Source organism: Myotis myotis, unplaced genomic scaffold (assembly GCF_014108235.1).
Source record: "Myotis myotis isolate mMyoMyo1 unplaced genomic scaffold, mMyoMyo1.p scaffold_m19_p_6, whole genome shotgun sequence".
In the NCBI taxonomy this organism is placed as follows: Eukaryota; Metazoa; Chordata; class Mammalia; order Chiroptera; family Vespertilionidae; genus Myotis; species Myotis myotis.
Genome location: NW_023416368.1, coordinates 4,882,571 through 4,898,261, shown reverse-complemented (window position 1 = coordinate 4,898,261; position 15,691 = coordinate 4,882,571). Strand labels below are relative to the sequence as shown.

The 15,691-nt window shown below is 60.3% G+C and overlaps 1 protein-coding gene across 3 annotated transcripts; it reads right to left on the bottom strand.

Annotated features, from left to right (window-relative positions):
- Positions 1-2,998: 2,998 nt before the first annotated feature.
- Positions 2,999-14,846, bottom strand: STC2 (stanniocalcin 2). 3 transcript variants are annotated; one of them, XR_004968146.1, is made up of 5 exons: positions 14,449-14,846; positions 12,223-12,365; positions 9,395-9,606; positions 5,566-6,090; positions 4,001-4,112 (listed from the first exon to the last, which is right to left on the bottom strand). XR_004968146.1 is itself a non-coding variant. In XM_036312653.1 (4 exons), the coding sequence occupies exons 1-4, from the start codon at positions 14,597-14,599 to the stop codon at positions 3,710-3,712; spliced, it is 909 nt and encodes a 302-aa protein (XP_036168546.1). In that variant the 5' UTR covers positions 14,600-14,846; the 3' UTR covers positions 2,999-3,709. The 3 variants fall into 3 exon arrangements, 2 of the variants coding, with proteins under 2 accessions (XP_036168546.1, XP_036168547.1); XM_036312653.1 differs by lacking the exon at positions 5,566-6,090 and having other exon boundaries at positions 2,999-4,112; XM_036312654.1 differs by lacking the exons at positions 5,566-6,090; positions 14,449-14,846 and adding an exon at positions 13,974-14,303 and having other exon boundaries at positions 2,999-4,112.
- Between the last annotated feature and the right edge of the window lie 845 nt (positions 14,847-15,691).

Sequence of the window (15,691 nt, the reverse complement as noted above, 5' to 3'; positions counted from 1 at the left end):
GGGGACGCTCGCTTCCCTCGCTCTCCCTTGTCTGCGTCTTTGCAGAGGACGGCGAGCCTCCGTTTTCCTCTCTGTCCTGAGGCAGAACTCCTCAGAGGCCGGTGCTATAAATAAGAGAGTATAATTATTCTTTCTCGAGGCCTCGTGTAAAATAGGAGCAATACGGATTGTTTAAATTAAAAATAAACCGAGTACAGCGAATCTAGGCCTGTGGTGAGAAGTATGTGGGCTTAGAGTCGCCGATCTGGGTTTGAGTTCAGACCCCGCTAGGCACACGGTTTGGGGACAAGTCCCTCTACCTTCCTATACCTCGGTTTCTTCATCTGTAAAAGGGGATGATGCCTGCGGCCTGCGGGACATAGGATGAGATCATGTATGCAAAAGGCTTTGCGCGGAGTCGGCGAGCCAGTCTAAATAGGCCAGGAAGTGTGTGTGTGTGTGGGGGGGGGGCGGAGGCGGCGAGCTTCCCTGCCCCGGCCAGTGGCCTCTGCGCAGACTCAGTCTGAAAGAACAGGTGGCCAGGCCCCCGAGGAGACGCAAAGGTGAGACCAGAGAGAGCATGGGGACCTCCTACTGGCCACGGGCCGGCTGCATGACACTCGGTCTCCTCTGGGTCTGGGTGACCCAGGTGGGGTTTTGGACAGGGTCCCTCTCACGGAAGGAGGGGGTCTCCTTCACCTGGCTTCCCTCCCAATAAACCGAGTGTCCGGCATTTTCAAGGGACTCCAAGGCCCACTTGTTCGCAGCCCTCCCCTTCGCACGGGCCGCCCAAGGCCCTCGCAGACAATGACACTGCACGAGTGGAAGCCATTTATTTGAACCCTTTATTGCTGCTCCGAGGAAGTCATGCCCTGTGACCGTGTCCGGGCCCTGCTGCCCGAATCCAGACCCGACACAGACACGGGGACGTAGCGGGGCCTTGGTGCCGGTTCTGCGGCTCTTCCTCGGGAGACGGGCCGGGAGCACCATTTGCCCGGTTGTGCCGGCGGAGCCTCCCGTGGTGGCCTTCCCAGGTCTCTGTGCCGGGAGGTCGGCTGCCGGGCCGGGCCGGGCCGGGGGCTATTTCTTTAGCACCGGGTGCCAGTCCTCCCGGCGACTCGGTCGTCCATCTGCTTTCAGAACAGGGCTCTTGGTCGATACCAAGGAGAGGTGTTCAGCTCATCCCGTCAGGGTGCCGCGCTCAAAATAAACTCGCGTCTTTATTTGGAAATCACATCCTTCCTCCGAGGGGGCTCGGAGAAGGTTCGTCGGACGTCCGGAGCCTGGGCCCCGGCGCCGGCTCTATTTTTAATGACGGCTTTGCTGACGGTTTGCCGGCGCTCACGGGAATTCGGACTTCCGTCGGTTTTGCGCTCACGGGAATTCGGACTTCCGTCGGTTTTGAGCAGAGGAACCTTCGCCACAGAGACTATCAGCGGCCTCCAAGCCCGAGAGCCGGAGTGAGGCTGGCCGCCCGGCCGGGGAGCGGGGAGACACCAGCGGCAGGGAGAACAGGCAGCAGAGATCAGTGCAGGCGTCGAGAGGAACACAGTGAGCGCTGTCACACCTTCGGGCCCACACGTACACACGACAGACGTTCACCATAGAAGCCGCACGTGACAGGTCGACACCGAGGGAAAGCGCCAAGCGACGCCTCCGCACGTCCAGCCCAGCCGCCGGCGAACACATGAACAGCTGCCCCAGCAGCGAGGGAGAAGGCGCTGCCCCAGCTCCCGGTGACGTCAGGAGCACAGTCAGCCTGCTGCCGGGCCCGCGGCATGAGCCGGCCACGGTTTACGCTCGGTTCCCATGGCAGAGCCTGACACACCGGTCCTCCCCCCGCCCGCGGGCAGAGCCGGATTAAGTGCACCATCGCCTCTGCTTTCTGCAGCTCCAGCTCTTTCTCGGTGCTTCTCCAGCAATTCGCCCCCCTCCCCCCAACAAACACCCAACACGGGTCATAAAAGATTGGGGGCGGGGGTTGACCCTCTGGCACCGAGTCCCAGCAGCAATGGTCCGGGTAAAAAATGCGAGCTGTGCTCTGGGCCAGGGCGTTCCCTCCAGCCAGGCATTTTGGAGTGGGTCCATTTCGTTTGCTTATCTCTGGCCTTAGCTGCTTGCAGGGCGAGCTGGGAGCTGACAGAAACGGGAGATGCATGTTTTTTTGCCCGTTCACTGGAACAGGGGTCCGCCAACCCAGGCCCACGAGCCGGATCCAGTCGGGCGCCTGTTGCCTGGTGTTGGCGCGGAGCCCGGCCTGCGATGCGTCGCCCGGGTATGTGTGCTTTCGTGCCACGTGGCAGAGCCGAGAGGCGGCGACAGAAACCCGCAGCCCCGCCAAGCTGAGGTCAGGGTATTGCCTCTCGGGATCGGTACAGAAAAGGCCTGTGACCTGCTCTAGAAGGACTGGCCCAGAACCCTGCCCCCTGCCTGCCAGCGGGGCGCCTGGTGGAGGGCTGGCTGCTGAAGGGACAACCTTTCACGCTCTCCCGTCCGCGGAGGAAAGAAAAGGGCTCCGTCTGAAACACTGGAAGCAACTGCAAGAAATGGTTCCGATCCATTCCTCCGGGGAGTTTCGGTTCTGTCCCTCCTCCCGCCTGTCTTCGGTTCACGCTGCCTCCTTTCCTCTCTGCAGCGCGGCCAGTCCAGATGTGGAGAGCCCTGGCCCTCCAAATGCCTGGCCGCCCCTCCGTGTGTGTGAAAGGCCGGCGTTCCCCGATGGGAATTAGCGAGCGGCCTCGCTTCTCTCCCCCCTCGTCCATCCTCCAGCGTGGAGGGGCCAGCTTCGCAGCGTGGCCTCCCGGCATCCAGGCTGGCGGGGGTCCCGGGGAGATGCCGAGATGCTGAGGGTGTCTTCTCCGTGTGTGGGGGTCGCCTGAGTGGTTACGAGCCCCACCAGGCATTAAGATGTACAGTGACGTGGCTCTGGAGTTAAAAAAAACACACACCAACCAGCCCCAAAGATGGGCTGCGCGTCTTGTCTGTTTTTCCTCTGAGCTGGTTTTAATGACCCAGTTGCTTGGTGTGAAAGCCATTTATTTAGATGACAGATATGTAGATGTAACTAGATAAATAAAAAGTGACATCGAGACTCGAAGCAGTGGTTAAAATACACACACACAGGGGCCCCGCCCTCTGACAGGGTGCCCCAGTCAGAACAATGGCTCAGAAGGTACACTGAGAACCCTCGCCCTCCCGCCTTCCCCCCGGAAAGCAGCTCCAGACCCCCAGGTCCCATGCAAGAAACTCCACTTCCATTTGGCACCGGCACCCACACGGCCCCTGCCTCCTCTCCACCCTGCTCAGCCCCTGCGAGATCTTCAGGTCCATTCCTGCACTGGAATCCGCTGCTCCCAAGCGCCTGGTCCAGCCCCAGGGGGTGGGGTGTGTGTGGGGGTGCCCACCGCCGCCCCCGGCAGAGGAAGCCGCAGGTCAGGAAGCCGCAGGTCGCACCCAGTGCTCCACGGATGGAGAGAAGACAGAGCCACGGGGAGCGCACGTGGCGCGCTCGCTTCTCAGGGCGCAAGTGTGGGCCCCGCCGGACCTCGCCGCCGCCTGGGGAGTCTCCACCGCACCTGTTCATGCCGCCAACACACACCTGCAGCCAGTCCGCAGTCCCCTCCAGATCCTGCGCGGGGCATCCCCCTCTGTAATGGCAAATGTTCTGGAATGTCCACAGAGAAGAAAATGGACGGCGTGGAGGAACGGTCTCCCGGCCAGGCCTCTGGTTTCACCTCCGGATGTCAGAATACTCGGCCTGCTCGTCCTCCCACTCGCTGCTCCCAGAAGTTCCCTGGGCCCCGTGGGCGGCCGCTCGGCCCCGGGCGTGGGCGTTCGGGGGGCTCTTGCTGCCCCGCTCGCCCTTGGCACCTCGGCCGGTCTCCCTGCTGCTGGGCTCCGAGAGGCGGGCGCCCGCGTCCGCGTGGTGGGCGCGGGAGGGCTTGGCCCGGTCCGCCTGCAGGTGGCGCTCGGGGGGCGCCGTGGGCGGCCTCTGCAGGGCCGAGGTGCAGAAGCTGAGGATGGAGCATAGGCTGCCCCAGTTCTGCTCGCACTGCGCCTGCACGCTGTGCGTGACGGCCTCCTTCACCTCCTCCCCGCAGGTCAGCAGCAGGTTCACCAGGTCCACGTAGGGCCTAAGAGCAGAGCAGAGAGACGGGATGCGACCAGCCCCGCGGCCTCCGGAGCCGCCACCGCGGCCGGGGAGACAGGTGGGAACCCCGCGGCTTGGCTTGGGTTTGGTTTGGTGGAAGAGCTTTCTGGCATTACCTCCTGCCTCTGCCCATATTCCATGGAGTACTGGTCGCAACCCTTTCCTGGGTGGCTAGGCATCGGAGGGAGCGGGAGGCTGAGACAGAAGCCACCGCGGTGCACAGGTGCGCACGGTGGAGGCGCCTCTGGGGAAGGCGGGCGAGGATGCAGGTGGCAGCTGTGCGCACAGGGACGGGCGGGTGGGAGGGCGGGCACCGCGGGGTGTGTTGGGAGTTTGTGAAGTGGGAGGCTCTGGTGGGCGGGGCCATGGGTCTGGGGTGGGGGAGGCCAGAGGAGTTACAGTTAGGCAAGTGGTAAAGGGCCTTAAATAGCAAGCTGGGGCGCTAGCGCGTTTGGTCCAGTGGATAGAGCGCCGCCCTGCGGACTGAAGGGTCCCGGGTTCAATTCCCATCAAGAGCATGTACCTGGGTTGTAGGCCCTCCCCAGCCAGGCCCTGATCCCAGCCTGTGTAGGGGGCAACCAATTGATGTCTCTCTCTCTCTCACATCAATATTTCTTGTCTTTCCCTTTCTCTTCCACTCCCTCTAAAAATCAATGGAAAAATTCCTCTGGTGAGGATTAACAAAACAAAAAAGAAAAGGGGAGTGATTTTGGTAGGAAAGGAGCTATTGCAGGTTTGGGACTGGCGGAGCCGCAAACTGGCCCCTGGCATGTGGCATCGGCAGGGCCAGCTGGCCTTGCTCTGGGTGTCGCTCTTTCAGACAAGCCTTCCCTAAGCCCAGCTCCCAAGACACATTCCCCCATGTCTGTGTTGGCCCCCGGTTTGGGCTCCTGGTGAAGAAGGGGGATCTGGGAAGTTCCTGGATGCACTCCCCCGTGCACCTGGTGAGTCTGGACCCCGGGGGAGGGCGGGGGAAGGCCACTTCCCGGGAGGTCGCGTCCCCGGAGTGCTGCCCGGTGCCGGGAGGAGGGGCTGAGGATCGGGGCTGGCCACCTGAGCGTCTTCCCACCTGGGCTTTCCCAGAATTGGAGTGAGGGCTGGCCTCGAGGGGCCGGTGGGTTTGGGATGGAAGCCAGCCGTCTGCGAAAGAAACAGGCTCGGCTCAGGAGGGAGAGCCGGCCATTCCAGCAGCCACGGGTCTTTCTTGGGGGAAGGGGCAGGAGGAATGACCACCTCAGGCAAGCCTTCCTCCTGGGCCGGAGCTGCGTGCAGAAGGTGGGAGCGCTGTGCCTGCTTTTTATATTTATGGGCCCAGCCGGGAAGAGGTGTCCCCGGTGACAGCCTCTCCTGGCCCAGTAGTCATATTAAGCCTTTCTTACATCCCACTGGCCTCGTACCATCCCCAAGGGGGGTATGGAGTGTTGCCTGTGGCTCACCAGCATTCTGAAGAGAGCCAGCCCTCGGCCAGCAGTTTCTGGATCTCTCTGCCCATGAGCATCGCAGCTCAGGGCCGTCCCTCGGGCAGGGAAAGCGCTCTGGACTGTGAGGTCGCTTCGCAGGACCAAGACTTTTTCCCTGTGAGCCTGGCCCACCCGGATGGCGGTATGGCAGCCACTCTTTTCTCTGTGAGTTGGCAGTGGTGGCTGGGCAGACTGGGCTAAGGCTTGGGAAGCAGTTTATTGCCACTTTTATGAGTTAGTCCTCAAGTTGTAACTGAGTGAACGGTCCTCATCTCATAGATGGAAACATGGGTTCGAGGTGGGGAGAAGGGGGCTTTTGGAAGCTTCTGGGCCTGGGAAGCCTGGGGCTGGGCTGTGAGTGGAGGGGGGATGTTCTGGCGGATGGACCAGGCTGCCTGTAAGGCCTCCTTTATGCCTGGCTGATGGGCGAGGGCTTGAGCTCTCCCAGGCAGGCCCGATGGTGACGGTGACGAGGACAGTGATGACACTGGTCTTCGTGGGCTGAGCAAGGGAGGTGCAGGGCAACACAGGGAAAATGGTCAATTCGCGCTCGTTTCCTTCCGTCTCTTGAAAACTAGCTCCTGACTGCCTCAGGGAGCTCAAGTTCACCGCGTGCGTCTCCTGCGGCCGCCCTGAGCGTCCCTGCCACTTCGCTGGGGCTCCAGGAGCAAACGGCAGGGCTGAGAGTGTCCGGCCTTGGGGACACTACACCAACGTTCTTCTTCCAGCTGCTTTCCCCGGAGTAAGGGGAGGGCTCTCCTGGGATGGACACACTGCCTCTTGGCCTCCTTCGCCGGGATGATCGGCCTGCCAGATGCTCTCAGAACCCAAGGTGGACCTCGAAGGCCGGACCGACCAGCGAAGGCTGAACCTACCGGTGAAGGCTGGACCAGCCCGCGTGCTCCTGCCCGCCCTGAGCTGTGAACGGTGGGGGGCGGGGGCGTGTGCTAATCTAAGCTGTGCTCGGAGCTGGTGAGCTGGCGTGGTGCCTCCTCAGGCTGCAAGCTCGGCCGTGTCTCATGACAAAGCCCAGCTCTCTGATCTGGGTGTCAGTGAGGCTGAAGGAGGGTTAAAAATACTCAGCAGGAGACGAGCGTAGGGGATGGGCCTGGAGGCCGCCAGCACCCAGCGATAGGGTGAGTGGTGGCTGAGGCGGTTGCTATGGAGAAAGTGAGGTGAGAAGGGGTGAGAGGACCACTTCAGCTTAACATGACAGTGTTTGGGGGTGATAGGGATGGGGTGGAAGAATGGGGGTGATGAAGATACTGGGGGTGACTGTGATTTCGCCCCCTGTAAAGTGGAAAGCAAATTCAGCTCTCCTTTCTCTTGTGGCCAATGCCACACATTCTTCCTGCTTTGGGGGGACTGGGCTCCTCTGCGCCCCGGTCAGTTAAGATGGTTAGAAAACCCGAGAAGCTCGTTCACGTGAATGGGCTGCGGGAGGGGAGGCAGGGGGGGTCAGTGGGGAGCTGGCTTACAGGAGGCCCAGGCTTCCTTTCAGGGTGTGCCGCCTGCATTTCCATAGCGGACTGGGAGGGGGGTTACGAGGCTGTTCTTAATGATGTGAGGAGCCCTTCGGAAGTAAGGGTCCCCTGGCCCTATGGGCCATGCTTCCCTGGAGGGGACTCCAGAAAGCTCAGTGCTTTGCTGCTTCTTAAATGTGAAGGTGGTGTGTGTGTGTGTGTGTGGGGGGGGGGGGGGGGGCTTTAAAACCTGCCGTTTTCTGCCCGGCCAGTATGGCTCAGTGGTTGAGTGTCGACCTGTGAACCAGGAGGTCACGGTTCGATTCCTGGTCAGGGCACATCCCCCAGGTTGCGGACTCGATCCCCAGTGGCGGGGGAGGGGGGGCCGTGCAGGAGGCAGCCAATCCATGGTTCTCTCTCATCATTGATGTTTCTCTCTCTCTCTCCCTCTCCCTTCCTCTCTGAAATCAATAAATATATATTAAAACAACAACAACAAAACCACAAAACCCCCCCACAAGACTTTTCTCCAAAAAGACAGCCTCCTCGGCTCCGGGAACATATGACAGGCTTACAGACTAGCTCCCCGCCATCCGCTCTCGGGCCAACATGCTGTCTCTATGGGACGCGGGTTCAGGACAAATGAACTCCCCGAGTTTCTCAGCCACACAGTGCCAGCATCTCCCGGGGTGTCCAGAAGGAAGGGCCGACACAGTGCTCTCCTGGGGTCACGGGGATGCATTTGAGAAAAGGGGAGACCCAGGCCACAAGGGGGACCAGTGCACCTCTGACAGGCCCAGTGGGGGGAGAGCGGGCCAGAGCAAGGAGGTCTGGGGTCTGTTCTGACAGCTGGCTTCAGGCATGCATCTCACCCAGTCCCCAGTTGGAAAGTAGAATCAAATCTCAGAGGGAGGCCTTTAAACTCTTGGCTTCCCTCCTCCGCGGCTACATGGGGACCGTAAGCTGTCATGTTGGGAAAGATAGCTGAGAGGATCCAGGGAAAGTCCCTGGCCCGGGGCCTGGCCCGCTCAAAAGCCGATTTTGTATCATTCTAGTTGTTACTGTTGATGCCGTTGCTGCTTGGCTTCTGCACAGGTGTTTGGGAGAATAAAAAGCATTTATCGAGCCTTCGTGTAACTCAGCGAGAAGGCATCATTGTTTTGCTGTTGTCAGCCGCTGCCCGTGGAGAGATCCAAGGTGACTCTCACAATTCGAACGCTCACCCGGGTGTGGCAAGATACCTAGACCCTCGTGACCAAGCGGAAAGTGACAGGAGGGTGTTGTGGGTGGGGTGGGGAGCAGCCTGTTGAGAGACATAGCTGGGGGAAGGCATGCCACGAATTAAGGAGCAAGAGTTCATGGCATGCTACTGACTCGGCCCAGCGAGTCACTGCAAAGAGCAGCGGCACCGGCTGGTCCTGGGCTGCTGAGCTAGGAGCTCGCTTTCTGGGCTCATTCCCGGAGGAAGGAGCCACGTCACTGCCACTCAGGGGCTACGGGCCACGCTTCAGGCTAGCACAGCCCCGTGGCCCCAGGCTTCACCGCTCTGCAAGAGTTCGGATCCTAGCCATGGCATGTTTTTTCAGGAGTGAGATTTCCGGGGTTTATTACTGAATTTCAAGCCTTTGAATAAGTCAGTCTGTGTTTCCTCGCTTTGGCAGAAAGGTGTTTGGCTGATTAGAGTTTTTGACATTTGTTTTGCATTTTCCCTGGGAGGGCATTCATGTGCTTAGAGAAGGGGAGCTGGACTCTCTAAGGGCGAGGAGAGCGATGGAAGCAGGAAAAGAAAAGCTACTGCTCTCGGCATGTGGCCTGGAAGAGTGTAGTGTTTGGAGCCGGACTGCCTGGCTCGAATCCTGGCTTTGCCTCTCACTGCCTGTGACCTTTCCCTCCGTGAATCTCAGTTTTCTCATCTGTGAAATGGGCACGAGAGTGGTACCAGAACAGGGCTACTGTGAGGATCAAGTGAGAAGTTCACGGAAAGCACTGAGCCCCATGCCTGGCCCTCGGTAAAAGCTGGGCAGGTGGTATTCGCTGCCCGTGGGCTGCCGGGGCACCCACGGAGCTACCGGGGATACTCAGAGACCCGGTGGGTCCTGGCCGAGGGGAAGACGAAGGGCATTTCTGAATCCCACCCATTTCGTGCTTAGGACGAGAGCTTCCTGTTTCTATTGCTTATGATTCTGAGACCGATGGTGCCAATTTCTTGCGCTTTTCCTGAAGGTCAACAGGAAAGGCAGTCCCAGGGGAACCAGGCAGCTTTCAGAGGTAAACGCCGCCCCCCGCCCCATCCGGTGGGAGAGGCCGGCCCTGCACACGGCCCAGACCCCAGGGACACTCACTCGCGCAGCAGCAGGTCCTTGAAGTGGATCATCTCCACCATCACGCGGGTGTTGTCGCGGGCGGCCGCGCACAGGTCGTGCTTGAGGTAGCATTCCCGCTGCAGCTGCAGCACCATCTCCCTGATGGCCGGGCACTTCCGGCTGATGCAGCCGAACCTGTGCCGCAGGGCGTGCGCCTTACAGCGCAGGGCGTCTTTGATGAAGGACTTGCCCTGAGGGTGGAGAACAGAGGAGGGGAGGGGGGCGGGAGACAGGAGTCAGACAGGGACCTCTGGGGCTCACCCAGAGCTTTCTGACACCTGAACCCCCAGGACCGGCTGCGGACGGACACCCTGCAGCTGACAGGCTGGTGCTTCATCCGAGGTGTGTCCGGAGTGACGGGACCTCCTGCATTTGGCCAGAGAGGCTGCCTCCTACTAGCGTCCCTCATGCTGGGGCTGCCGTGGCCACCTGTCCCCAAGGCAGACAGAGCAGGCGGGCTGCTTTGTGGCAACTTTTCTGGGACACAAGGGGACGGAAATCGCCAACTCCTTGGTGGTTCCCAGCAGCGTTGTCCCCAAGTAGAAGGTGCCTGCTTGTCCAAACCTCCCGCCGTCCCTCTGTCCTCTGAGCCCAGGAGTGACATCGAGGTGGGCTGCCGCCTGGGCCTGTCCTGCTGCCGTGCCTCCCAGCACCCCAGCGCACACTCTCCTCTCCCCGTCCTGGAAGGAGGAGCATTCTTTTCCTCTTTGAAAGTGATTCGACTCCTTTAAGCCGTTAGGATGGCTGCCTCTAAAGGCCCGCCTGGCACCGGGCCTGGTAGCGTCTGGCCCCGCGGCAGCCCCTCCCCCGGCCCGGCCTCGGCGTGGCGCAGGCAGCCAGGCATACATCTGGCCCGCACTTCTCTTTCCTGGCAACCCGGGAGGTTGCTCTCATCCTAGAAAGGAGACAGCTGTTGGGGGTGTGGAGGCGAGCGGGGCTGCAAGTGAGCTCCCTTACCAACCTCGGGGGCAGAGAGGCATTGTGGGATACCCACCCCACAATTACTATAGAAACGAGCTGTCCTTGGAGAGGTCACCCTGTTTTTAGACAGGCCCGGAAGGAGCGGAGTTGGGAAAGGAACCGGGTTTAGGTTGGGATTGGGAAGCCAGCCAGCACGTTTATTCCGGTTCTCTCCCTCAGAAGCCATCGAAATGTCTACGGATAGTGTCTAGTCACTGAACACCACCCCGCCGGCCCCCCTCTCCCCTGACTCTCAGGGGGAGTCCAGTAGGACGGAGGGCAGGGCGTGCCAGCTCATGAAGTCGTTAGGCATCACGAAGGGCCTTGAAAGGGATGCTTCTAACCTGAGAACATACTCCCGTTGGAGAGTCAAAGGGAAGGTTAATTTATGCGACGGCTGCAGCAATCTGCTCTCCGTGTTCCTCCCTGACATCCCCTGGGATGGCCCTGGTCATTCCTCCGGATTTCCCACTGCGTTTCCTAATCCCAGTGAACCGGCAGGGAGGCAGGGACGCGTTAGCGTTAGCGGGAGCCTCAAGGAGCCCAGAGGCACAGCCTCGGCGCTGCGGCGGTTTCTGTTTCCCCTCCGCCACCCCACATCCTCCGCGGGGTGGGCTGCCAGCCGGCGCATCCCTTTCTGGTTCCCAGGCATGGCTCTCTCAGGCTCTCCACAGGATGTCAGTGGATGGTGACTGGCGATGTTCATAAATCACCCCGAAACTGCTGGCCTCCTCCAAGCGCTGTCATCACCCGCCGGGGAAGTGGGAGAGGAGGTTTAGGAGAGAGAACGACAGAGGGTTTCACGGGGGGTCTAGAGCAGGGTGGGGAACCTTTTTCCTGCCAAGGGCCATTTGGGTATTTACAACATCATTCGCGGGCCATACAAAATTGTCACCTTAAAAACTAGCTGGCTGTATTTGGTCAAACATTTAATTAACTCACCCCCAATGCCTTGGCAGGGCCAGACCAAATGATTTCCCGGGCCTTATACGGCCCGCGGGCCGGGCGTTCCCCACCCCTGGTCTATGGGCCGGCGAGGACACGAAGAAGGTGAGCCTCACGCCATCTGAAATGTATTCGGGTGGTCAGCCCTGGAGCCCTCGGGTTGCTTGCGGGTTCCTTTCCTGCCCCACGCGACTGGGTTTGCCCTTGGGAGCCTGGCACCACCTAAGTGGGTCAGGCCCTGCCTATATTTATTATATAGAGCAAAACACCCTGTAGCATTGCCAGCCTCACTCGGGGTTCTGACTTTTCAGGTTGGGGAGGAGGGGCGGCTGCTTAGAAGGAAGGTAAGCCTGCGGGTCTGGGGGCCCCGACTTCTCCATGCTGCCTGCTCACACACCCACTGGGGGAGGGTGGGTTTCTCCCAGCGCTGTGTCTCCCTATCCTTGCCCGTTGGGGAGAATAGCGTGTGGAATATATGATTGACGTCTCTGCCCTTCCCCCCTCAACCTCGCGCTCCTAACGTGATGGGCCTTGCAGAGCAGGCCCTGGGTGGCCTGACACAGTGAGCCCCTTACAGCGGCTTATCATGGCCTTTGTCTTCTTGGCCAAGACGCCTCGGGTAATTGTTCTACGTGGCCTCCACTCCGCGTTGCCTGTGCAGACACAGGTTAAGAGTGGGAAGGATTGGCCTAGATGACAGCTCCAGATGTGCAGGGCAGGAGTGGGGGACACTGCCCCCCCCCCCCCCCCCCCCCCGCCGTTCTACCTAGAATGCTGCTTGCAGGTGATATAACGCACCACGGCTGAGCAGCTCAGGAAATCTGTTGTCAAGTCTTTCCAGTCACCATGTCATTCATGCTACACCAACCCCAGACATTCCCCGGGCTGTCTATGGTGTTTACCTGGGCGTCAAATTTTCCGGCGTTGTGCAGAAAAGTCATGCAAATCCCATGCAGGCCCCGGATTTCACACGAGTTGTTCTCGAAACACTCAAACACGCCACAGCCCACATCGCCAGCGCTGACCAGGCAGTGCTGGATTTCCGCTGAAATGAGAGTTACGCACAAAGCTATACAAAATCCTCAGCCATGCTGCGGAATGCAGGTTAGCTGAAATAAAAGTAACGACAAAAAAGAAAAAAAAAAGAAAATTAAGGGGGAAGAAAGTTAGAATGAATATCTCAGGATCTAAAATGCCAGGGAAAGAAAATGTCACCATTTATTCTACTTATGAAAAAGAGCCGTAGTTGTAAATATTTGTAAAAAATTAGCCACATTTACATTACAAAGACCACAACCGGAAGTTAGGTCTGAGCACCTCATTTTTCTTCCTCCCCATCTTATTAAGGTGCTTGTGGGAGTTCTTAGCTTGAGAACATTGGATTGTTCAGCTTTCTAAAGCCACAAAGTCTGATTTTAAATGATTAGCTTGCCCCTCTGTAGGCCATCAATGAAATGCCCTTCTCTACTTGGAGCTTGAAGCTGCTGCTATTAAATCCCAGTCATTTCCTTCCTGACCCCCAAATGCGAGCGTCCAGGGAGCACTTTCAATTCAGCCTTATGATTCAACACCTAAAAAATCACGACAAAACTCCTGTGAAGGCAGCGCCTCTGACCATGGCCTTAAGAACACCAGGCTCGGGAAGTGGGTTTCAGAGCAGGCTGAGCATGGGGCAGTCAGATGGGGGCTGGCCTGCAGAAGCGCAACCTAGTAGCCAGAGCCTCCTTGCATTTATTTATTTACTTTTTATATATGTTTGTTGATTTCAGAGAGGGAGGGGGAAGGAGGGGAACATCAATGATGAGAGAGAATCGTTGATGGGCAGCAGGGGCCAGAGACTCCTTTTAAATAGAGATCCGGTTGAGATGCCACTTAATCCCCTAGAATCCCAGAGACCCGGTTTGCTTCGCAAAATGTGGCCCTAATTCCTCCCTCTGACAGGACAGGCCGAGGGAGTTAACTGCCGCGCCACGCTTCTGTCCCCCCGCCCCCCGAATTGCACGTCTTTAACCACAAAATTGCATCCAAAAAGTGTATTTTGGAAGAAGGAAGGGGTAGGAGTAGATAATCCGCATTCAGTGTAAAGCTACCGAGAGAAGGAGGGGCGTGTATTTGTTGAGGGTCACCAACTCCCGAGATTACGTTCAGTTTTCTGGGAAAGAGCTGGCGAGGGGGGAAGGGTGGGCGAGCGTCCCGGGAGGCTCTGTGCGTGGCGGGTGATCCCTCCCACGCGCCAGGCAGGAGCGCGCAGGGCCGAGGGCCGCCAGCTCCGGAGTTCCTGATGGGCACGCGTGCATTTCTGCTCGTGCGGTGAGCGCACGCCCGTCGCTGCCGGGTTCGCAGGTCCCTGAGGAAGGGGGAGCCGCCTGCGGCCGAGGAGACGCGGGCAGATTTCCTTTCTCTCCGGGAGCTGGGAAAGGGCCAGCCCCGTGCCCTGCACGCCGGGCTCTGCTCGGCAGCTCGCCGGGAGCCCAGAGCCGGCTGAGCTGGGGCGGCGCACCGTGGGGCCGGGTCACCATTTCTTGCTGACCTGCCCCAGACCGGGGCCGGTGGCCGTAGAAGTCGGCTTTGCACTACCCCCACCCCGTTCCGAAAGCAACGCGCCCCCCCTCCCCGCCCCCAAGGAAAGTTCGCCAAGCAACGTCTTGCCTACAAAGTTCTCGGATGTCGGGCATCTTTTGAGGAGGGGGGAAGCCGTCCTGCCGCCGCCGGCCGGCCAGATGGGAGAGAAGTTCTCCCGGTGCAGCGGGCAGCCCGGCTCGGGACCCTCCGTGCCTCCCGCGGGGCGGCCGGGGCGGAGCAGGAAGCTTTGCATCAGCCAGGGGAGCCCGGGTCCGCACCGGCCGCGCCAGGCGCTGCCTCGGTTACCCTCGGCCCGGGGAGGGCAGACAGCAACAAGTCCTGCCCCGGCGATTTCATCACCCGCCTGCACGTGCGGATTCCGGGCGTGCGGAGCCGGGCGCGGACCTGCCTCGCCTCACGCTCCCCTTTGCCCGCCCCGCGCCGCCCCGGGAGTTTGGCACGGCCCTGGTGGGCGCCCCGTGCCGGGCGAAGCAGCGTTGGAGCGCTGCGGGGGTGCCAGGTGGGGTCCCCCAGCAGCCCCCCGCCACGGGGGCGCACGTCCTTACCTGTGTTCTGCAGGGACAGGCGGCCTTTCTGCTGGGAGCCTCTGTCCTGCGGCCCCTCGGGCGGGTGGGTCGCGTCGGTGCCCCGCGCCGGGTCAAAGGTGGCCAGCACCAAAGCCACGGTCACGAACTGGCCCAGCCGCTCGGCACACATCGTCCTCGGGTAAACCTCCCGCCCGGAGACCTGGGATCTTTGTGCTCCCCTCCCCCCTTCCTCCTCCTCCACCGCTTCCCCTCCTCCTCCCACTTTCCTCGCTCGCCTTCTCCCTCCTCCTCGCGGCCGAGGCTGGATAGAGGTTACCGGGCGCCCTCCCGGAGCTCCCGGAGAGCATGTGACCAGGCCGCCTGCAGCGCCGCGAGTGCCCGGCGACGGCAGGGATGGTGCCTCAAATATCCCTGGAAGCTCTGGTGTCACTTGAATGAAGGAGTCGAGCAGGTGTTGTCCCGGCCGCTGGACCAATCCGGGACCCCGGCCCGTTTGACAACACGGCCGGGGGGCGGGGCCTGCGCCCAACTACTAGCCAGGCGCCGAGCTCCGCGGGGTGCGCCTCACAAAGTTGCGGACCTGCTGGCCGACACGCGTGTGCGTGCGTGCGTGTGAGCGCGGCCCGAGAGGCGTGCGCGTGTGCGGGGGCTCCGGGGCAATGGCCGCACCGGCTCAAAGACAAAAGCGAATCGCAGCTCCGGTGGCAACTACATAGAGGCGAGAGGGGAGGGTCTGCCCTGGGACAGCGTCCCCCGGCCCGCTGGCTGCACACCCGCACCAGACCCGCAAAGCTTCCTCTCCCGCCGTGTGAGCGGGAGACCCAGCCCCCAGCGCCGGACAGACTGGAGGAGTTTCCTGGACACGGGGATGCCGAGGGCAGACTGAGCACATATGGCAACTCCTGGCGTTGCGGCGCTTTGCGTTAAAAACCCCTCAAAGCCGCAGTCGTGGGCAAACTACGGCCCGTTTGAAATGACTAAAACTAAAACAAAAAAAGACCGTACCCTTTTATGTAATGATGTTTGCTTTGAATTTATATTAGTTCACACAAACACTCCATCCATGCTTTTGTTCCGGCCCTCCGGTCCAGTTTAAGAACCCATTGTGGCCCTCCAGTCAAAAACTTTGCCCACCCCTGCCTCAAACTATTTAAGGGCAAAAGCACTAGATGTAGGACTTGGCCCGAGCAACCGCCCAGCTCTCCCCGTTCTTCCTGGCCCGCGTGGTGGGTCGTGCCACACGGAGGGCGCCGCTTTCTCG